Source organism: Equus caballus, chromosome 14, assembly GCF_041296265.1.
Source record: "Equus caballus isolate H_3958 breed thoroughbred chromosome 14, TB-T2T, whole genome shotgun sequence".
Classification (NCBI taxonomy): Eukaryota; Metazoa; Chordata; class Mammalia; order Perissodactyla; family Equidae; genus Equus; species Equus caballus.
The window spans coordinates 61,001,788-61,026,516 of NC_091697.1; the positions used below are offsets into that span (position 1 = coordinate 61,001,788).

General features: G+C 36.7%; 1 protein-coding gene across 2 annotated transcripts in view; it reads right to left on the reverse strand.

Annotated features, from left to right (window-relative positions):
• ADAMTS19 (ADAM metallopeptidase with thrombospondin type 1 motif 19) overlaps positions 1-24,729 on the reverse strand; it is a 236,414-nt gene that overhangs the window by 20,645 nt on the left and 191,040 nt on the right. For both annotated transcript variants that reach the window (XM_070234436.1, XM_023617756.2), the window contains 5 exons: positions 24,449-24,606; positions 20,555-20,708; positions 11,408-11,543; positions 6,215-6,419; positions 3,602-3,754 (listed from right to left, as the gene is read on the reverse strand). In XM_070234436.1, the coding sequence (XP_070090537.1) occupies positions 3,602-3,754; positions 6,215-6,419; positions 11,408-11,543; positions 20,555-20,708; positions 24,449-24,606 (806 nt within the window). The remainder of the gene's footprint in view (positions 1-3,601; positions 3,755-6,214; positions 6,420-11,407; positions 11,544-20,554; positions 20,709-24,448; positions 24,607-24,729) is intronic.

The window sequence follows — 24,729 nt, forward strand, 5'->3', positions numbered from 1 at the left end:
AATGTGGCACATAATTGTGTCAATGGTTAACCCAAGCCAGAGCAAAGCAACCTCATCGTTTGTGTCCTACTTTTGGCAACTTTCTAGTCTCAATGAAATATACATGAGCATTTTTCAAAAAAAGGCTGCATTACATCTATTTAGAAATCAGAGGTAGCGATTTTATGACAGGAGATTTTTCTCTTTGAGTATCCTTGGATCTGTATTTTTCCCTCTCAAGCTGAGAGCAATTTTTGCACTGTTTACACAAAACCAGCAAAACATAAATGCTAGAAATCACATAGGCTGATAACATATGCAGTGAACACAGTTTGAGGCATAAGCCATATTCTTAGCAAGGCTTCATTTAGCAAATATTTTCTGTTGGCCCCATAGTGGTCAGTGACTTTTAGACAGTGGGAGATCCTGAGAATAGAATTTTCTTTCAACTGATTCTCTAGTGACTCATCCATATTATCAAAGGAGGGGCAGGGTTTCAGAGCTAGACTTCATGGATAGTCCATTAAATATTCCTGACTAAAGACAATCCAAGGCTAAATTTTAAGTCCACTTAGGTTTATCAATAGTTTAAAAAGATTAGTAGAATTTGAGTGAAACTGACAGATTAATTGACCTCAGAGGAGCACAGAAATCCACCCACAACTGCACACATCTTGTTGCTATTCCTGTTCCAGGGACACAGCTGATAAGAATAAGTGATCTATGTGTTTCCTCTGTCCATGAATACTTTAATCACTGAAACTTAATAATCACAGCATTATTCTTTTTCTCTGTAATTATTTTGGAATGGCCTTCATTTTAACATGAAAGTGATATCTTAAGAGTAAAGAAGGAGGGGTGAGATCAATAAAGTTCACATGGAGCCACTGGCTTTAATTTATGCATGCTGTTTGAATCTGTTATGCTGAGACCTCAGTCATAAATGAAGAAGGAGAAAACAGCTTTAAGGAAAAGAGCAGACTCATATTCATACAAAGAGAAAAAACCCCGCAACATACTGGATCTTCTAAATAAACAAAGAAAGAAACAAACAGGCCAACAACGAAAGTAAAAAGTCATGGAATAAAGATGAATATTTATTAGAGCAGTCCATTTCTTTCCTTACAAAGGCTATGCTCTAGCTGGGTAGCGATAGGGCAAAACAACAAAACCAATTTAAGATGACTTAATCTAGGTATATTTAAAATTACATACATGTAATTGTGGTAAAATTTGAAAAGTATATTTTCAGGCTTAGCTTGAAAAACCAAAATCAATGTTTTCTGTAATCTCCGCAGTTAATTTTTGTTTTGCTTAAGATTCAACCAAAGGCCATATAATAAGCACATTTATTAATCGATAGCATTGTATCTGTCATGCATATAGGATTTGCTAGACAAATTTCTATATGCAGCATAATGTGCATATTTCTATATGCAGCAATGTAGGAGCTTACAGTTCTGTGTCATAAATTACCATAAAACATGTATCTTCTGTTGTTTTTTTTAAAGATTGGCACCCAAGCTAACATCTGCTGCCAATCTTCTTTTTTTTCCTCCTTCTTCTCCCCTAAGTTCCCCAGTACATAGTTGTATATTCTAGTTGTAGGTCCTTCTAGTTGTGCTATATGGGACACAGCCTCAGCATGGCTTGATGAGCAGTGCTAGGTCTGCGCACAGGATCCGAACCGACGAAACCCCGGGCCGCTGAAGTGGAGTGTCCAAACTTAACCACTTGGCCACGGGCTGGCCCCATATCTTCTGTTTTTTGCAATGACAGTTTTTAATTTTTCCTAGTTAACTGGGGGTTAACGACGTTTATCACTTAAAATATTTCTATTAATTAATAAAATTGGAAAATACAGAGCTCATTTTCTCTAGGGGTTTTCAAACTTTTTCTTAGAGCAGAACTATTTGATTTAGGGAAAACATTCAGTGTCACTCGCCAAAATAAGCAAATGCGGAGTTCCTAACAATTGAAAGGAGCAAAGGCGATCTTCCCCACATCCCTCTAACTGCTACTTTCATTTCCTCGTCCTATTGCACTCCTTCAGTGCTGAGAGAAGAATTAACACACATAAAGCTTGAAAACAACAGTATTGTCTATTTTCCTTATTTCACTCATACGGAAACAGAGAGACAAACGTATTCATTCAATGGTTTAACCAGTTTGCCCATCTGCACAACGAGGGAGTCCAAACTGTCCCTGAGTCTCTTGATTCCAAGCCATTGTCTTTCCCTATCATCCTACTCTCTTTCTTTCTCTTAGAATTAGGGAAACATAAACCCTGAACGTAGAAGAAATTATTTGTGGTTAACTTGGAGTTCTCTCATCTAGCAGTTGTTTACTCTGAAGTGTGAAGTTGCCTTACGTAGTTCCCCAGTTAAAAGCTGCACAGGTTGGGCTGCAGACTTCCTAATTCTGCAGTCAAGGATCAATGTACCTTGTTTAGAAACGCATCGTTTAAAGAGTCCCAATGTAAACTTTAAATGTTGTAAGTTGTGGAAAGAAGAGTATAGTTCACTGAGAAAACTCAGGTTTGATGTTAATATGCAAACTTTCTTTCGAGAGGAAAGGCATGAATAATTACAAGAAAATAGATTTTAAATGTCATGGATTTCTTTTGGGATAACATTGGGGAAGCTGGCTAACCACAGTGTGTTAAACAATGAAAAGATTTCTTCCAGAATATCATTTAGGGTTATTTATGAATAGCCACCACACTCCCCACCATGCCCGGGGAGGCACCGCTTTTTTTTCATTTATAAAATAAAATGGAAGGAGACAGGATTTATTATGTCTCTTCTAACCCCTAGAATTTTATGATTCCATGAAAAAAACGGTATAAAATATCAGAGCTGAAAGTGGCAAGACATAGGGGATCATTTGATTAATACTTCCACTTCTGAGAACTTGTATTTGAGAGCTGTTTTCATCCAGATTTGATCAGAATTTTATCTTAAAACATGGTATTCATTAATACTTTGTAGAGTAAATATGTGAGCTATTTTCTACAGCTCATTTACATAGGAGGCTCTATTTTGCTCATTAATTTTAAGTATTACTATTATCATGAAATTAAACTTACTGTTCACCTGCCAAATGAATTATGTTCATTTGGTTTGACCAAAGGACTTCAAGAATTCTGTTCCTTTCCACTTCTTCTATACATAACCCCAAAGATTGGTGGGAAAAAGAATGCCTTCCACATGTTAAGATGGGAATTCTCTTCGTTTGGTTCTGATGCTACCTTCCTTAACTATATTTTGAATGTACTTATCTGATTGTATTCTATTTATAAGTTTTATACAAAAATATTCTAACAAAGAACTACATCAACAAGACAACAATAATATAGTACTTTTTGAGAGCATCCTTTGTATCACAAATAGTGTTCAGTGCTTTATACATTGTATCTTACTTAATCTTTAAAACAGTTTTATAGAGATCATGATCATGGACAGAAAGGCACGATTAGAACCTGGGTATATAATACTCCACGTCCCATGATTTTTACCTCTACCCTCTGTCCTACTAAACTTCATACTGTATAGTTATAGTACCCAGTGCAATGGTGACATTATTGAAACTTAATACAGAGAATGTACAGAATGATTCTCACCTTAGACCAGTCACCCATTCGCCAAACATAGCATTTCGAGTAATCCTCACAGTCCTCAGCGTCTCTGGGTCTGGTGGAGAGGACGCATTTCTTTCTAGGGTTAGTACACCTCACAGTCCGATGACGTACGCCTTTGCCACACTTGACAGAACACTGAAAGATAACATCAGAGAGTTTGGATAAAGTTGGTGATTAGGAGATAAAGACTAATGATTAAATTACATTAAGTATTGGTCCTAATCATCTCTTATAAGCCTAGCACCTATATAAAGCCCAGGTAAAAAAATAAAGGATAAGGATAAGGATAACCCAGGCTACGTCCCAGTATCAGAGACCAGATGGGACCCAGGGCACAGTGCTGGAGGTCAATGGGTTTCAGAAACCCAGGACTATTATTACAGAGAGTAATATAACACAGGGATTGTTTATGAAAGACAATTACAATGATCAAAATGTAAAATACTAAACTTTACACATTATATGTAAAAATTAATTCACCAATGTAATTGGTTGAAAAATTACAATTTCTTAGAGAATGTCATTTCTTACAAACTTTTCTTATGGCTAAAACAGGGAAAAATCCTGGTAAAAATAAAACAATTTCTTTACATAATTATATACCCCACAAATCATCATTCTAAATGGTTCTACGGATTGAAAATATAACCCATTCAAAAACAGTTTAGTTCATTTCATAAATAATTGATGTTTGATTGATGATAGTGACATAACAGATAAGAAGCACATATGTATATTCCACCAATCTTTTCCAGGTGCAACTTAGCCTCTCATTTATGCTCCCTATTATGGAATATGTCTAAAGCTTACCAGTTTTACAAAGGTACATATCACTGACTATCTGGACATAGAGACCAAAATGGCATTGGGCAGGAGAGGGGAGAAGGAGAGAGGGATGAGAGAGATGACAAAACTTAAAGACCCAATTTATATTTATGTCTGAAAAAAATCCAGAGAAAGAGTTGCAGGTATACATTTAGCAATGATACAGTTTAGGAGTATAACCATGTAGATTCCAACAGTTGTGTTCCTAAAAATTTGAGCATGAAACTAATGATATTTTAAATATAGTAAATTTTTCACAAATGAGTACTTGTCTTATAACTTCTGGCCTGTGTTTGAATATGTTGAGTTTTAAAGTTGACTATATGATTTGGTATTTTAGTATTCATATTCTTATTTTTGCAATTGAAACCAATCCTGATCCATAAACTCATTTTTAAATTACATCAAAACAAGAGAGACATTTTTTAATTGGTATATTGCATTGAGACATATTATTTCTCCCACGTGGTGCCAAAAATCTATGTAGTAGAATATTTCTGACCTATTTCCTCCTGAAGAGTTTGCAAAAATGTTAGGTTAGGCTGGAGCTGGGGTATTTTTGTTTCTTTGATGCTCATGTGAATCTTCTCTCTAGACTGAAGTGAATCATTCTGATGTAAAATTTGATATTGCATTCATTCTCAAAAGTATACATCACAAATGAAGGAGAATCTATTAAGCTGCAAGGTATAGCTCAGAAAAGACAATAAAGTCATGCTATTTGCTAATGTGCTTTTTGGGGAGCTGGGTTAATTGGCTCATCTGTATGAGTTTGTAAGAGTGAGTGTGTTTGTGTGTGTGTGCATGCACCCACATACTCACCTAAAGTTCTTCAGAGCAGCTAGTAAATGTAAGTAATGACTGGTGTTTATTATTATGCAAAGATACGTATCACGATAACTGAAGATAAAGCACACAGTTTGGCACAGCACACACCCATATGCCATTCATGACAAGCTAGTGGGGGTGTAGTGCAGTGGATTGGACAGCACTGGGTTCAAATCTCTATCACTTAATTGGGCAAACTAATTTCTCTGAGCTATATTATAAAATGGAGAAACTGTTAACTTTCTTCATTGGTAATTAAATCTAAACAATATCATAAATATGAAGCAAAAACAGAGTCCTTGCTCACAGGAAATGACTGTTAAATGTTAATGTCCTTTCTTTTTCCTCTTAAATGTTCAGAGATGTATATACAATGAGGCAAATGTGTATTTTAATAGGTGCCCACTAAAGAGTAGACTCATGATATCTAAGTTAAAAAGCAGGATTCTAAAATGTATATAAAATATGTTCTTGACTATGTTACAATATTTACAGAATAAAGAGTAAATGTTTTAGTTTTTTTCTGTTTTCAAAATTATTCCTAATGACCGTATCCTTTTTTTTTTTTTTTAAAGATTTTTTTTTAATTTTTTTCCTTTTTCTCCCCAAAGCCCCCCGGTACATAGTTGTATATTCTTCATTGTGGGTCCTTCTAGTTGTGGCATGTGGGACGCTGCCTCAGTGTGGTTTGATGAGCAGTGCCATGTCCGCGCCCAGGATTCAAACCAACGAAACACTTGGCCGCCTGCAGCGGAGCGCACGAACTTAACCACTCGGCCACGGGGCCAGCCCCAAGCGTATCCTTTTAATTATCAGAAAAATCAATAGATGGCACTGAAACGGCCATGCAGGGAGATTCTGAACATGATGCAACATGACTTTATACAAGCTAAGAGCCAGAAAAAGAAAGGAAATGGAAAAGAAAAGGGGCATGTACTGCACCTCAGACCACACTCCTGCCTCCCACACCGTCATGCAGTCCTGGCCCTCGCAGCGCTGGGCAGAGGCAGGCTTGGGCCCCGTGCAGTCCCTCTCTCGGGCTCTAATCAGAGTTCCATTGCTCAATTGTTGCGTACAGGCCACTTGTCTGCTCTGCATCCCTTTTCCACAAGTTCGTGAACATGGGGTCCATTCTGTCATCATCCACCTAAAAGTAAAGCAAGGGTCACTGGAACAAGTTAAAAGATATCTACCTACTATATATTTTGACATGTCTAGAGCTAACAGAATCTTACACAGTAACTCCTTACCTTTTTTTGACTAACATTATAGTTTTCTCTAAGACATGCATGCTTTCTATTGCTTTGAATTTTCCATATTTCTTATTTCAGGGCCTTGCTCTTATTAGAATCTCAAAGTATATATTAGATTCCATCCATATCATACTGCATGCTTTGCCTGTTACTGCTCATCATATCGCCATACTGAGATCCCTAACAAGCATAAAAGTGCTAACATACATGAGTTATTCCTGTTCTTTGTGTTTTAAATCTTCACACTAGCTCCATGTGTTAGGTAGTACAACTGTCATGGCCATTTACAAAAAGGGAAACCAAGGCAAGGAGAGCTGTAGTAACTTACCAAAGGTCACAAGGTTGTGGACTGAAATTGAACTGACACTGGAGACTACCTCACAATGAGACATGTGCAGGTGGTAGCAAGGTAACAGAAACCTGTCATTGAGAATCCCCTCTTCCCTGGGGGAAGCAATCACTAATGCATTATGCCTATCACTTGCAACAAGATTTGAGTCTGGGACATATCCTTCACACAAAACTACACACATTTCTTTAGGCTGGCCACTGTCTAGTTACAATGCAGTCATAGACAATGGAGTTACAGGCTCACAGGGCTAAACATGAAGTGTCCTCATTCTAGAGGTCCCCAGGACTCCAATATTATTCTTGGATTTCACTGATTCACTGATTCAGTGATTTGGCCAATATATACTACGTATTTTAATACCTAGATAGAGATTCTTTTCCCAAACAATCATCAGGAAAGTGATATGTATCTATGTCACTTCCATTTCTAATGAATTGGGATCTATCCTAAGGACCACTAACTCAAAAGCCTCCCCAAAATTTATTTCAGGAAGGAACCAAGGCCTGTGCCAGTAACGTGATTCATGAAATTTGGTATTTGTCTGATTCCTGTCAATAAAACCCTCCCTGCATTTCCCATTATTTGGACAACCTTGCTGGGGCATCTAAATCCCCCACGAAACTCTCTGCACAATCCTATTTCAGCACAGTGAAGGGCAGTCAGAAGCCCTGAGCTTAATTCTGGGTTCCTTACTAGCTGTGCACATTCTTGGAACAGTACTTAACAGCTGTTAAGTTTCCATTGTCTCATTTGTAAAAGTGTTTATTATTATACTGTCTGACCTACAAGAGGCACTCAGTATATAGTACATACCATATATATATCACAATATATTTATAAATGATTTAGACTTATTGATGTATTTCTCTAGCTTCATCTCTCACTTGTTTAGAAAATAAACCATATGTTCAGCTTGTTCCCCAAACACTTTTTATTTTCACTTCATGGCATTTGTTTATGGAGCATCCGCTGTATAGATCTCTGCCAGCCAGCTCCAAATCCCCACCTCCTAGAAGGGCTTCTCCATCCAACCACAGGGATTGTGTTCTCCTCTGCCTTCTGTCACCTGGCTTGTGGCAGTCACACAAGATCTATTGGATATTCCCTAGGGAAGTGGAGGGGCTCACGGTCTACCTACAGATTTTGATGTTTTCCTTAGCATATAATCTCTTCAAAGGCAGAGATCAATGCCTTATTCTTCTTTGCAGCCATAACACATTTTACACAACAACTTTTCATTAAATATTTCTTGAAATGGAATTAGTTTCTCTCTAGAGTTTTCAGAAATAGCCTAAATTCTTCCAAATTTACTTAAGCCCAAATGTTCTTGGCAATGATCCAAAGTTTGAGAAGTCCACATCCTCCGCCAACCTAGTTTTCTCATCTGTATAATCTGTACAATGGTTTAATTCTAAATGATTCTACGCTTCTATTTCTGAAAAAGAAAAAAAAAATAATGATAACATTTGCACTCCACTATTGCCTCTAACAAAAGTTCTTGTCTGCTGGGCTATCAAGTATGATGTGCATCTACCATTTTGCTTTGGAGTCCCCTAGTGGCTTTTTCCTAAAGTGAATATTTATCTTCCAAATTTATTTTAGTTTCTGCTTCATCTTTCTCCACAAAGATACCCAGGCTATAAGCACAATTTAAGCCCATCTATGTACCTTTCCCCTCAACTGTGGAACCCAGAAGGCACTACTGAAAAGAGAAGTCTTTGCAATTTCATGGAATCTCATTTCTTTTAAATAAAATAAATTTTAGCAATCTCTAGTGTAATGACAAAAGTTGCCTTTTCCATTCCTTGTGAAAACTGCTCAAAAATAAGAACTAAAATGCAAAATATATTCTAATGAGAGAAAACATTTTGTAGTTTAGAATTCATCTAATTTGAAATTATCCCATTTCCTCATCTTTAAGATTCCTTCTTGCAAAGCTATTTACCAGTGCATCAATATATTTCATATTTGGCTCATAGGGTTCCATCAGGCTATGTGGTGACTTTTTCGCTAAATGAGAATGGAAATTAGAATATTTCTTACTAGGGTAGGGGGAAAGAAGAGGCAGGAGAAATGAAGGTTACGCTATGCCAGTAAGTCTTAGAAAGTTTTCCTGTGATGACCCCTAATAATTGCCCATGTCCATTTCTTACTTTCTAATATTTTGGTTAACCTCACTGACATTGCTTCTTGGTGGTTCAAAACATATTGCCTCCTTTTCCAAGGGAAGGTAGATAATAATCTCTAACAAAAAGACTTCCAGTCTCCAGCTGCAAAAAGTTCTCACTTAGAAATGTACTGACCTTTGAAAACTATTCCTTTTACCAAGTCTTTATGGGGGCATTTTTCCCCAAGATAGCCGAGGTCAGTGAAGGCACAATAACTCGTGTGTACTGTACACTCTGATCCTTCACAGACCAAGTTAGGAAGTGACAAATATACTCTAGACCTCAAATCCAGCTAATTCAAGAGTCCTGATAGATCAGAAAAAGCCACTGCTCTTTCATCCAAATGGAAAAGCTATATGGTATGTAAAACAAATGGTGTTGTGAAATATTTTAATAAATTATTTAACATAAGATAAATTAGCATTTTAATATCTATTAAAAGAGATAGAGAGAAAGATAAGTCTTAGGAAGAATAATAACAAAAAGGATCCAGTTCTTTAGCTGACAGGGCAAAAGCCAAAAACTCTGCTTCTCTACCTGTCCAGCATTGAAGGGAAAGGTCCCAAGGACGTGACTGTAGGCAACAATAATTCCCTAGGTCACCCTTCCTGTTGATTACTACACTGCCTCATAAAAAAGCTTAACTAGTTCATCTACTAATGGACTTAGCCTGAAAAGCACATAGCCAGGCAAGTGCAATGGGTACAATATTACTGAAAATATATTCACGTACTTTTGTCTTATGCACATTCTTTCACATATCATTCACTGCCCTATTCCTTAGAAGCATATTTTTGCCTGGTTGGGGGAGTTAGGGGATAGGATTGTTAGAGCAGGAATGCAAAGGAAAAGTTGATAATCAGCTTTTGATACCTTAAATACACTGAATCTACAGAAAAGCAAGTCTTGAAATTTCAGCTTTGTAGAGGAAGAAAGGATTTTCCAAATTCTTTTAAGCTCTCATTAACATAGCATGAGCCAGATCTGGAGGGCTTAATTATTGCGTTTTGCAAGAAGCCAGAAATAGAGGGGACTCAGGATGCAGTGCTACATCAGAAGGGGGAAGGCAGGGGGAATGGGGAAACTAGAACTGAGCATTAGCCTGGATGCCACTAATTCCCAAAGAGATTATTTAAGATAGAAAGGCCCAAATATAGTTGATTGGCAACTTTGTTCTTCCTCCCCTTAGTTATTTAACCACCCTCCCATACTTCCTCATGTGGTGGAGGGTCATGAATAAGATTGTTAGTTATAGACTGCTACAAAGCTACAAATTCTTTGCATATCTGAGTTGGAGGATGTGTAAATTCATTGTGACTCCCCTGTAGAAGCTATTGAGAGAGGAGTCAATTCTGTTTGGTTCCCTAAGAACTCACAGTTAGACTAACTCATTGAGCCTCAACAAATCCCTGAATGGCAGGATAGAATAAATCTCCCTGTCCTCAGATTCTAGAGGAATCAAGCCAGTATGACATTCTTTTTATCATTTTATCCCTAAAAGGTTTTAGGACTTTTGACACTGAGGTTGAGTCCCACTCCAGCCAAACATTAATTTTCATATGAAAGTGTGTGGATTTTCAGGAGCCCTGTGATGGGATCCATTCCAAACAGACTTGCTGCTAGCTCGCTCCAAAATTATACTCAGGTTCCACTCATTTGTTTCTGTTAGTGACTAAGGCATAGCCTTCTTTCTATGCCACTTTCAGCTGCTTGGCATTGCTGTTTTGTCCCCTACTTACATGTTTCTTGCCCGATTTGTTGCCTAATTCTCATCGGGGAAGTCACAGGCAGCCAAAGCAACTGACTGTCCAGTAACTAGGATCCAGATTAGGAATCTGGGGATCAGAGATCAGGAACCCAGCAGTTTGCATTCAGAACTCTGGGACAGGACGTGAGAATCTAGCCTGTAGACCACACTGCCCCTGTTGTTGTGTAGGGGACTGGGTCCTGGTCAGTCCAGCTTTGGTTTGTATCACCCTTGGCAAGTTCTAACACACCATTTCAGAGAATTCAGGAACGAATAGCTAAATTCACCCCAATCACCAGATTTTTGAAGTAGTGACCAATAGGTTACCGAATAATTTTCATGACTCCTCCCTCCAGCCCAGTTAGTGGTTGTTTTCACACCATGGAGCACACTAGTTAAAGTCCAGGTAAATCTTAACTTTGCTGCTCCAATACTCTTTCCATCATGATGATTACCTTTCCTCCTTAGATCCAGCTTATTTAAAATCATACATTTTGGTATATCTTCCTTTGCATGGTTTTAAGAAAGTGTGATTTTGTTAATATTTTGAATATGTTTGAAAGACCAGCAATTTAAGCGACAAACAGAACCTTAACAATTGGTGGGACAGGTTACCTTGTTTGGCATGGTTGCTCGTTGCATTTGCGAATCTGTGGCTCTGGCTTGGTTAAGTATTTGCATTTCTTGCTGTCCACAATGCTGATATTTTTGTTCATGATTTTTGTGCAAGACACTGTTGTCTTCCTTTCTCCTGAAAAGAGCAAATAAACACATAAAGAAATGTTATCAGAGGCCTTTATATGATGGATTTAGGTGTGCATAGGCTTGTTGCAATTTTCATAGATATTTTAAACAAATTTTCAGTTAGATCAATAAAGATGATATTTATAATTTACACAACAAAATATATCTCTAGGCTTAAGGAAAATGAATGGTAATTTTTTCCTCCTAGGAATTCAATGACAAGCTTTATATTACAAAGGGATCGTGGCAGCCTAAGTTGACAAGATATTCATTACCAGTCCATGCTATCTTTTAGCATTAAGTGATGAAAAGCTACATATTCATAAAACCTATATGCATTCCTGAAAGCTCACAAACATGCATATAAACATGTGTGCACCTTTTATTATTTGGCTGTATGTCATCAGTGCTCTGTAGCAAGTTATAGGAAGCAAGCTTATTTTGAGTATAACTCAGACCTTTATTCTTATTGTCTCTGATAAAGACCCCAAGAATTCTAGAAATCCTCATTCCCTAATAATTGCCATGTTTTCTAAGAAAAGCCATGAGATTCTTGCCATTTTCCACAAGATTTCAGAAAAATGGCTTTCCTACTTTCCCTGGTATGATGAAAGTCTGATTACAGGACGTAAAAATAACCATTTGCATGCTGAGTTCATTTGGGTAGAGCCCTATAATTACACTAACTTGATAACACTTCTATTATTTCATCTTACACTTAAAAAGCCTATTAAATATGTGCTAATTCTGTTTTCCTACAAAAGTCTAAATATCTAGATAAGATTTAATAACCTAATTTAACTCAGTGTTTGACATTATAAAATAATTAAATCAACCAACAATTTTAAAGCCAGATGGGTCACGAAGGATTAAGAAAAAAATCACAAGTCTTCTGGGTCTCTATTGAAAGGCCCATTAGTTAGGGTCCTATGACTGTCATGCAATGATAATTAGGGAGCTCAGAGTGTTCATGCTGGTCATGCCAAATTGGACAGCCTGGGCTGGTGGCAAAGAGGTCACTCTGTCATTTAATTAACAGAGAAGGGAGGCTGGCATCAAGAAAGAAGAAAAGAAGGGATGTAGAGAAAAAAAGACAACTACTCTGAATAATTTTTAAGTATCTTTTACTTTGACTTGACTGGGGTATGAGGGTAGACAAGAGGGTAGTCAAGTAGAAGGCAAAAGAACAGGCATAGGTTCAGAATCTTCCCTTGATTTCCCTCTCAACGGCACTGAGCAGAGTCCCACAACAATCTGTATCATACAAAAATCATGATTATATCTATATACATATGTGGATTAGCTAACAATTATATCTGCGGTTATTGCATATCATGTTATTGAAACCATTTAGATCTTCAGTTCTCTTTTCTAGCATAGGCAGCACAATGTTGGCCAAATTATTCCCTTTTTGGATAATACTAGGGTTCCGGTGCAATGCAATTTATTCTATGGGAGCTCAATACAGACAACAGAGTGCCAGGCAGGCCAAAGGCTTTTCCCTCAAGTGGGAGAATGTGTGCCTCCAACCAGGACCCTATGGCACTCTATAAAGTGTTCACCAGTGGGCCAACAATGGGAAGGGCCTTGAGATGGACATCCAACCAGATTAGTAAAAGGTGGCCCTAAGAGTGTACAGATTAGGAAAAAGTCATGCCCTCTAGACAGATGAATTAGAAAACAGTGCTCCTTTCACTACACAGAAGTTGCCCTCAAACAGGGTGCATGGTTTGGCAAATGTAGCATGGGCTGAACGCAGTCGCCAGGACAAGGACTTTACCGCAGTACACCAGCTGCCTAACTGAAGGCAACAGCTGTGCCTCAGTGGTCTTCTAGCCTGACCTGTGCAGCTCATGCAGTCAGGCAAGCTGATGTTAACTTGTAGAGAAAAGGCAACCTTTCACGCCCCGGGTATAGCTTACAGGATGTCCAGGCCATTTTTTGGTGTGTCAAGAAGGGTGGGAGGTGGCACTGGACTTAATCATGGTAGTGTTCAATACTCACCAACTTCAACTTTCAAATAAACTGTCAGAGAAGCAGAAATGAATTATTATGTTCAGTGTTTTACAGAGAAAACTGGCCTCACAAGGCAGGAGTTACCTTTTAAATGTAAGAATTTGGAACAGAGTTTTGGTCAATTTCCTCCTAGTTTCCTATACTTCAGGTGCACCTTTATTACCTGATGCATATATTAAATAGATATTATGGAAATTTTGTATAATGCTAGCATGTTATTTCTACATTACAATGATGCCTACCTAAAAGTAGGATTAAAATAAACGCAACTTTTGTGAAATATAAATGTTAGGTATAAAATCTAACTTAAGGCCTTCACAGTCATAAGACACTCTTTTACAGAACACATGTAGTTGCCTAAACTAATTTAGATAATGGCTTTTTGCCAACTACAACACAAAAAGATGACAAACAGACATTATCCAGAAAGCTTTTGCTGAACATATATGTAGTCACGGAACAAATAACTCAGGGCTAATTGTACCACAGTTTTTCCTTTCCTCAGAAAATATCTAACTTTAATTATACTGGCTTAGAGCTACCATAGTGAACTACTGAAAACATCTTTTAAGGATCAGTAGTGATATATGAAAATGGACATAGGTATTGGCATCATTTCAGGGAGCACCTTAGTGGTGCTCTAAGAAAGTATGAAGGCGTGTGAGTATGAACTGGGACACTTCCATTGCAGCGAGGAAGCTCACATCGTAAGTTTTTTGGCAGATAGGATAAAATTAGCCCTACTTTTTTTTATTTCGTTGAACAAAAACAACAGAATCAGAGGAAAAAAATCTATTGCTCAGCTACAGAAACATTATGCCTATGAAAACACAACTAAGAACTCAAAGCCATATGGAAATGTTATTGTTTAATTTTTTTCTTTTATATATTTTTACGTCCTAGCCAACACAGGAAATTTCCATTCTAGCATCTAATAGCAGTATTTACAATGCATCCAATACCGTGGAACCTAGGGACGAACAGAAAGCGATGAAGCGACTGGCCTTCTGCCTGAACCATGAGTAGCTGCAAGCTGTTGACAGTGTATTACTTGTTTTATGGCAATTAACTTCACCTCTGGGTCATTCCCATTAAATCAGCATTGAGGAAATCTGTTTCACCGTTTTAAACACAATTACGAATAAAATAAAATAGCCATTAATGCATTCATCTCATTACCAAATTTGGGCAAAATCTGAAAATGAAAGGTCATTTTTATTTACTGACTCTTTCTTTGTTTTCTGAAGACATAAAGACTAGATATTATATTGTGTGCCTTCTTTTCCAGTCTCAGAGATAAGCCAATATTTTTTTCTATGCTCTGTATTTAACCAAAGGGATATTTTTAATAAAGCTACATTCTATTTAGGTAGATCACATTTCTAGAACTTGCATCATAAATGTAGAAACACATGCTCAGGACAGGGTTCAGTGTTTTTAAATTTTCTATATATTATTGGAGATCCCAAACTTTTTAATAAAATTATGGAACTCTATAAGACAGAGACTATATATATTCATTTATCTTTATAATTTTCTTTTAAACTATTTTTTTCTGTTGAACTAATAATGGCCAGCAAGCAAGTGAACCAGAAGTAAATATACTTTATTGAGGATGAAGGACTTTTCTCTGAGCACTTCTAAGAGATACATAAAATGCTGGTTATTTTTTAAGCATACATTTTTTAACTTGAACAACTTCCAAAAATCATGTCATGCCATTTACTTCTTAGCTATTCTTTTTACATTTCTTTAAAATATTTTTCCCTCAGGGTTTGGGCTTAATATTAAAATGACTATTTCGTTTTCTATTTTAATGAAAAAATTTTATTTCATATTGTTCATAACATCCAATACATAATCCAATCTGATCTTGTCATTCCCATGCACACAAATATTTTAATGGGATCCCATAACTTTCAAGTTAAATTTAACTTGAGTGCTAGCATAACACTCAAGGATCTTTATGAACTAGCTTCTTTCTACTTTCCTAGGCAAATCAGTTCCCACTCCTTGATCCCATATTTTGCACCCTAGTAATAAACATTCTTACCAACACCAGTGCCTTTGCACCTATGCATATTCCTGGAAGGCTTTCTACCTCTCCCCATATGACTCTGTATAGTGATTTTACTATTATCTGTCCCCTACTAGATGGACAATGAACTCTCTAAAAGTAGAAAGCACTCATCTTTGGACCACCCAGTAATAGTCAGTGCACAGTCAGTATTGGTAAAGGAATCAATGACTGAAATATAAGCATGTAATTCAAGCCCAAAGTTCCTTCTCTACTAAGAGGCTCATCTCAACACTGTGTTTCCTAAAATGGTGAAAAATCATTGGCAAAAGACTAATTGAAATAGTTATCTATGGCAAGTCCACTTAATGGATTATCATTTAGGTATTAAACTTCAAGTTTATAGGGAGTTTCCAATAATACAAAAATATTCCTATTACTTTAAGAGGGTAGAATACACAATTGTACTAAATATTATTGAAATAAAATGCACAGAAAAAAGTATTTTTGCATTTATTTGGCTAATAACATTTATTTTGGTACACGCAAAGTGCCTTTAAAATGGAAAAACTGAAACAAACTGCACCCTTAAAAAGATACAGGCATTTGAACACTAAGATATTTCTCCTCAACTTGAACCCAAAGTCTTGGATGCCTCCTCAGAATTTAGTCGTGAACAAGGACAGCCCTGTCTAGAGGCGAACAGCATGAGAGTCGTAAGCTAGTAGGATTTGGACTAATGTGAAGAATGTGTAATGTTAGCTTATTCTTTTCCCCTTTAAATTGTATCTATTCAGATTTCCTAAACCCATGTTTAACTCGTCATTTACTTCAAAAGAGGTCATTGAATTTTGCAGTCCTTGTTCTAGCTTTTATACAATTAATTCATTCACTAGATCAAAATAAATCCTAGAGCAATGCAGTGATTTATGCAGTATGAGGAATGCTGATTTCACATACACGCTCAGATATTCTGGAACGATACATCTCTAATGCCTCCGAAGGCTAAGATCACTTAAAACAGGTCTTTTATGTCAAAAGGAACTTTATCCACTGACCCACTCTTCTGAGGTGCCAAGATAAATTTAAAACATTCCTTCAAAGATTTTTTAGATATTTTAGAACACCAATGTAAAGCAAACATTTGTTTCACCAATACATTGTAAGCTGTTTGAAAATAAAAGGACTAATTTCAATAGGCAATGCTAAAATACAAAGCAATATATCAATTCAAATCATTCTAGAACCATCAGAATTTGAAAAGACAGTGATGAAAAGTGTACATATATTAAACTGTTGGAAAAATTTACTTGAGATCACCAGCATCCGTTAGATATTTTAAAACAATATTCCCTCTTGAAGGAATGTTTCTATCTTAGGCTTTTCAGATCTTGTAATAACTGGTATTAATCAGTTAATAGAAATGCACAATGAATTAACCTTAATTTGGGTTATCATTTTAAAACTTAGTTTGAGATACTGATATAAAAGATCATTGTAATAAATATTTAGCTACACAACACTAGGTATCTCAAAAAAATTTTTTCCCCACTTATTGCTGACAGTCTAATGCCTTACAATAGAATTAAAAAAATAACTTATGTGAAACATTGAAACTTTATACCGTTCCATGATACTTTATTTGCTCTTGCTTAATGTATTCCTGTGAAGTAAAATAGTGCTATTATTTCTTTGCTCTTGAAGAGAAATTTTGCATGAATCTGTTTCCAATGTTCTGTGCTTTGAACTTACTCTCATTTAATTCATGAATATGCTGAAAGATTACAAAGCTCTTTCTGGCTATAAAATCGAAAATACGAAGTCAGAAATGATGCGATTCTTGAAATCCTGTCCATCCACTTTATTTATGAACTGCAAAGGAAAATAATATCCAAAAGCCCAGAAATATTTTGGCATTGAATTCAATATGCGCCCTATTAACATAGTCAGAGATAATTGAAAACTGTTGACTAAACACAATGGAACAGATTTGAGAAAGATCTATTCAAGCGCAAATCATATAGAGATCGTGTATAATTAGAAGGATTATTTTGCAAACTAAACCATTTGAAATAAAAATAAGGACATATCTAAATTCTTATTTAGCAGATTAAAATAAAACATGTCTTTGAATCCAAAGAAAACTTACATAATCTCTAAGGGACATGCTCTATTTTGTGGAAAGAAATGGCATTAAGCCTCCTGAGCTATTCTTGAAGGAAGTATATGATGAGGAGGAAAGAAGACTTGAACTCAGGAATCCTGGATTCTAATCCTGGCTCTACCCCCAGTGGGCATGTGACCACGCGAAGTCAGTTAACCTCTATGCTCTTCAATTTTCTCATGTTAATAATTAAGAAGTTATGCTTGAGAATATCTAAAAGCCCTTGTGACTCTGAAACTAAAAGAATTTATAATGAACCTCTAATTCTTTACGGTTTGGCAATTGGCAAAACATATACTAGGCTGTAATTAACGTGATTTTTGGAAAAATTTTTAACCCTAAAAACTTGCTTTTTCAAATTGAAGACTGACAAGTTCTGTATGTTTACTTCTGATGCAGCTTTTATTAGACCACAATTACAGAAAGAAAAAAATTTAGGATAATAAAATTCACTGGGCAAACATTTTCCTGCCTAGAATTTCAAATATAAACAGATTTTAATGACTGCCTTTCAGTGCTGTAACAGGAACCATCAACCTTTTCATCACTGCACTTCCCCACAGCTCACCATTGCCTGGCGGCTGGTCGTTCTAATCTGAGTTATATAAAGAGAAAATTCTAACCGTGTAGATTTTCACTTCAAATATATTTGTTTCTGTTGTATTTTTGTCTTTTTATTTGGATAGAAGATATGAAGCAGAATCTCTTAAGTGAAACAGGCCCTGGCATCAGTGAAGAAAGGGTGGAGCAGAGGAACAGGAATCCAGGTGTATATGGGAGCATCAGCTGGAGACAGGAGGGGAGAGGATCTCAAGTCACATGGCAATAAAGGGGCCCCAGGAGAAACATGGCCAATGAAAATTTCATTGTGGCAAAGATGACCAATAAATTCTTTTAAATTGCAAGAATGATCTGAAATCCTTTTGTTGTAATCACTCTATATCCTTGGGAGCAAAGCATGATCTGTATAATCTCCCCTTCCTCTGCCCCACAATGGTGCCTTTACTCTGGTGACCCCTTAAGGCCAGGTGCTCCACGAGTCAGCTGAGAAGCCCAGATCTCTGAGCACTTTGACAAAAGCTGCTTCTCCCCAGCCTCCGCACCTCTGGATGTTGCTGGCACCTTTTTGCTCTCTCCTGAGGACACTGTTTCTTGCTTTCCCTGCAGCCTCCAGGGGGGTGGCCATTTTCCTGCTTACGCCCTGCACCTTTGGATTTAGAGGCAGCATGGGTGTCCATCCTCCTCAGGCCACTACCCAACCATTCTCTCTTCCTTCTTCCCAAACATCCAGCTTTAGATCAGACTATAGAACGCATCCCCCTTCTTGCTGGAGTCAAACACCAACCCTTGGGCCACTCCCTCTCTTTAAGATTTTAGTTCCTGGATTATTGTTATATTTTCTAATACTGCTTCTGGCACAATTTTTGTAATTATGTTATCCATTTGAATGATTCTTCTAACACTGAGACCTCTCACTTCCTAGCCTCTTCTCTTCCCAGAGATCCTGCCTTTCACTTTACTTCAGCCATGAACTCCCTTGGTCTTGTTATTACCAATAACTATGACTCCTCCATAATCTCAGCTCTATTTTCTGTCACCATCTCCTGTGTTCCCAGCCCTCTCCCTTTAATACCCTGAGACTAAAAGTTCTTTAACCCCACCAGGCCCTATAATCCATCAATCTTACCACGTTTTCACCGTCTTTCAAGCTGCTGATCTCTTTACTTTCCTCCTTATATAACTAAATTCCATGATGAACCATTTTCAGCTCCTTACAAACAACCTCAGGTCACCTATATTTTTTATTTTTATTTTTTTATACTCACCTGGCAATTCCCAAACTCACTCCACAAGTGCATCTGCATGCTATACATAACTGAAGGGTAACACACCATTATGTTGGCTGTTGTCAAACTAAGTTCATGACCCTTAACTTCAAGTGTACCATCAGGGAGAGCTACCACACAATCAAGATACATTTACCCACTTCATTCACTCTCTCACTCTCTTAAGTGACCTCTTTTCCAAATTCTACTATCTCCTTTTTCCACCTTCGCTGTTAGCAAGATGGCTTTTATTAATAAAACAGATGTAACTAGAAGACTACCACTATAAGTTCCTGTCGCCTGCTTCTGTTCACAAATACTGTCTTTTCTCCTGTTACTAGTGATGGGCTGTCCATATTTCAACCCAAAGCCAACTACTCCAATCCATCTCCAGCTTGCCTACTCAAGGATATCACTTCACCCATTTTTTGCTCTCTTCTTTGCATCACTAGTTTTCCATTCTTTTCTAGAAAATGCACACTGGCAATTAATCATGTGTAATTCCCCCTGTTAAATACAACGACAACAAACTCATATTCCCCTCCAGCTGTTGCTGCATTTCTCTGTTTTCTTCTTTCAGCAATATTTCCTAAGTTACCTTGAATCCTTTCTCCGATTCATGATATGTCATTTTCTCTTGAATTCATTCCACTTAGTCGTTTGAGCCAAATACTTCATTAAAATGAATTTTGACAGGGTCATCATTGACCTCTATGTTTCAAATATAATAAAGACATTTTAAAATAAAATAAATGCAATATAATATATTTAAACATAAGAGTCAATTCTCAGTCCACATTATGTTTGACTTAGCAGCTTTTGATATAGTTGATCATTCTCTCCTTCTTGTAATACCTTCTCTCTTGCCTTTCAGTTTCCAATTCTTTATGGAGTTTGGAATTTCAGATAAGGGGTGGTGGATCTGTCTTAAGTGTCAATGGCTAATCAGAAAACAACTGCTGTTTTGGAAAGACAAATATTGCAAAATCCTTCACCTCCTCCACATGTTGCATCGCAATCTTCCCAGCCTGTGTGTGTCCACATGAAAAGGGGTTCAGGTGCTTTAGAACTCTGATTCTCTGGAAGAGGGTCTGATGGGATAGTGTATTCATAGTGAAGACCATAATTCTGGTCTTGAAACAGCAGCACCTATAAGATAATATATAAAAGTGATCAAGGCAGATGGGTCAAAGTAGAGCACGTTCAAAGTGAAGCATAAAACTAAGGATATTGATACCTTAAAATGCTGATTGCATGGTGTGCAAGCTCCTTTAATCCATAGTAGAATTGGGACATTACTGCTTAGATGTTGAAACTGTCATACTCTGAAAAGACTGGAGTTACACACTTACCTCTGAGCTACAGACCGCAAGAAAAAAAGCCCATTTGAATGAGTGCAGAGATACCAGATCATTTTCTCTCAAGCTGATGGACTAGACAGTTCCCCAAAGCATGGTACGTAGATGAGATGACATTAGCAGGGGGTCAGGGATATGTGTCCTATCTAACATCAACATATAACCCACAATCTAATATCAAATGCAGCCTTTTCAAGCACATAAAACTAAAAGATGGATAGTGAGAACCTGTATCAAGAGAGGAGGAGGATAGAAGACTTTGGGAATCATTTCACTCCATAGGGTAGAGAACTTCTAAGCCAACTGGAGGACAAGAATTATATTCCATATATGTTTGCAATTAACTTTTAATTTTGGCAAGGTTACTAATTTTCCATTTGTAGTAATGATCACTTCCTCTGTAAAGAATCTATGTGTAAATGAACTTGATAATAAATATTAAATTAATAATGGTACAGTTATGTATACATATGTAAACAGTGCAATAAACCATAAAGGATGCATGAGAATGACTGAACTTTGGGCTACAGTGGACTAAACCACAAGCAGGGACCGTGTCTGTTTTGTTCTCCCCTGGGACCCAGTGCATCATCATGAGCAGTCATACATATTTTAAATTAAAGAAAAATATCTGAAATATACTCATTTTAAATGAAAGAATGAATGAGAATATATGTTTCTTTATAAATATATTTACACAAAATATGTCAAATAACCCCATGGAATGTATCAATTCTATCGATCTAAGGATTTATGGAAGCAATCTATAAAATACAATATCATGCATAAAAATATATATCTAAATTTGAAATTATGGTAAATTATTAGAGAACTTTGTTTGATATTTAACCTGTATCAAGTAGTTGTAATGATAGGTAATTTAGAGTTAACACTCCATGGGAGAAAATTTAAATGAGCCCAAGGTTAATTTTCTTTACCTTTTCTCAAGAGTCTACTCAATATAGCAACAGAAATATTAAGATATATTTTAATATGTGGATTGAGGAACCAGCATGATGGCATTATAAATCACCTATATCAATAATAAAAATAATAGTTTTTAAACTCACATATACATAATATAGTGGGTACTAATTCTAAGTGTATCCTGGTGCTTATTTTGGCTTTAAATATCTCATTTGATATTGCCTGTTATAAGTGACTTTCAGCTAAACGTGTTAAAAAAGAGAGAGAGAGTGAGATTAACTTACCTTGTTTATGCACATAACCAGACTATTTCATAGTTTTTAAAGTGATGAAGTGAACATATAAATAATAGCTATTTGCCAATTTATTTAATTAAATGAAAATGTGTCTATTTTTCCTAACAAAACTACCTTTTCATTGATAGAACTTTAGATTGTCCTTGAATATCTAATGCCATTTAAAATAAAGACATTGGCTACAAAATCATTAGCTCTTTCTTAAACCATTTGAATTTGGCAGTATTCTTTGCAAGAAGGAAAGTGTGACCGTGTTGCAGTTGAGGGCACATACTGAAGCATGGCAGCAGAAAGTATTGCCTTTCAAAATTCAGTACCGGCTTTCAATCTGTAATAGTCATTAAAGAAAAATATCTTAAAAGTGCAGTTTCCCTTGGATTACTGAATAAATCCAGGTCACATAGATGCCTTCTTTTAGACATAGTTCACTGACTTTAATTACGTTTCATGCTTCCAGGAAAAACCTTGGTAATTACCAGTCAGATTAAGAATTCTGCATCAAGGAAACTCCATGTGCCCAGCCCTGAGGTCTCACATATACTGTTTTAAGATTTTTGAATTAGAGGCTCAGTAAAAGAGCCTCAGTCTTGCTCCATAAAAAGTGTAGGTTACATTCATATAAGGCAGGCAAGCTGATGGCATTTTCTGCAACTCAGTCATTAAAACATGTTTGTTGTTGATGATGTTATTATAAGTGACCCAATCATGGAAAGGGCAAGATAATTGGTCATACAATGTTCTGTTAGTCATTTTTTTCTCTCTCCAGATTGCACAGAGCACAGAGTGGAGTTTCCAATTCAAATTAAGTAATGCGATCCAAAGAAACTGGAGAGATGAACAAAATAATTATTCAAGGCATACATACACTTATGAATCAAGGCTGTCTGGTGTAAAGAACTTCTAAGCTTTATATCAGGGGAAGAAGCATAGAAGATTGATTAACACCTGGTTTATTAACAGATAACTTCTTGGGAGACACTGTGCACATTACTTAACCTTTTTCATACTTAAGTTTTTTAAAAATTTGTAAAATGGAGTAATAACGATACATATTACACAGGGTTATTGTCAGGATTAAATGCTGTAGTGAATGTAAAGCACTTTTGGACAGTGTCTGACTCAGTGCTCAGTGAATGATGTATATTATTATTATTAAGATTTGGAACAGAAGGTCCCCACACAACTAACCTTACTCCCTGTATTCCTGTTGGTAGAGCCTACTGACTGCAGTTCTACAAAACATTGTTATTAGAAGTGTGGTCCATGAATCAGCAGTAGTGGCATCACCTGGGAGCTAGTTAGAAACGCAGATCTCAGGTTCCTCCCCAGACCAAATGAATCAGAGAGTACATTTTAACAAGAACCCCAGGTGATTTGCAGACACATCAAAGTAGGAAGAACAAACAGGCCAATATGTAATTTGAACCTCCGGCTCCTAGACTAGCAACACAGATGTCTCCAACTGAAGACAAATTCAACTTAAATTGTATAGAGGTATTAAATAATGTGGCACGCCACACTCCAAATAAATAGTCAAGTGATTGTGTTTTAGAGTATTTCTTATGTGAAGACTTAAGGAGGAGTTCAAGTGTCTGAATTTTAGACTTTGCTGCTAGGACAGAAAACATACCAGTTGTGCAGTCAGTCCTCTGGTCCCTGAGACATTAGCACTGACTGCAATGATCAAGGTCAAAAAGGGCATGTGAACCTGCACCAGCTTGGGCATAGAGCCCTACTGTTCTGCTTCTTTCACTGCAAACTCTGTCCTGCCTCATATCTAGTCTTTCAATATATGGTAAAGAGACTTATCATCCCAAACTCTCAGATGTTCATAATTCTTTCTTTCTAGTAAGAAAACAGAACAGGGTAATTGGAAGCACTGTTAGATATAGTTACCAAATCTCTTCCCCAGGGACAACACCATTTTATACAGATGCAGACAATGTTCATTTCACAGATGTGTGTAATGCCATGATCTGCTATATTATAGCACTCTCTTTACAGACATCCACTCTTGTTAGCAAATGTGTGCTTTTAGGAAAAAGAGATTCCTTATTGCCTGGTAATTCACCTCTACTTTGAGTCTGTGAATTCGCTAAAACATCTTGTTTCTCTTGTAATAATTTGTTTTAGACATCATGATTTAAAACATATTTTTAAAAAACACCCTAAAAGCCTACCTCTTAAATGATTTTAAATGTCTACCTGACAGCTCAAATTTGGAAAAAAGATTAGAGAAGGCACGATAGAAATGCCCTTTGCCATAGCAAGATTGCTTATGCAATGTTATCGATTTGTTCCCTCATACCAGGAGGTGTAAAGGTGATGTAGTGGGACCTTTGGCAGAGATCTTCTCCCAGAGGCCTCGTCTTACATAATGGACAGTAGTTCCGGCTAAGTTGAATGCTCCAGAGTGTTCAATCTTCCAGTCACTATTAATAGATTGTTTTCCAGTGTCTCGAAGAGCTATAAAGAGGTTCAAAAATATTATAAGAATTAACAGGTCAGCGTCATTAATCAAAATCCACTTCACATGATTTCCTTAAAAGCATTTCATTCATTTCTAAACTAATATGCCAACACTCCCTG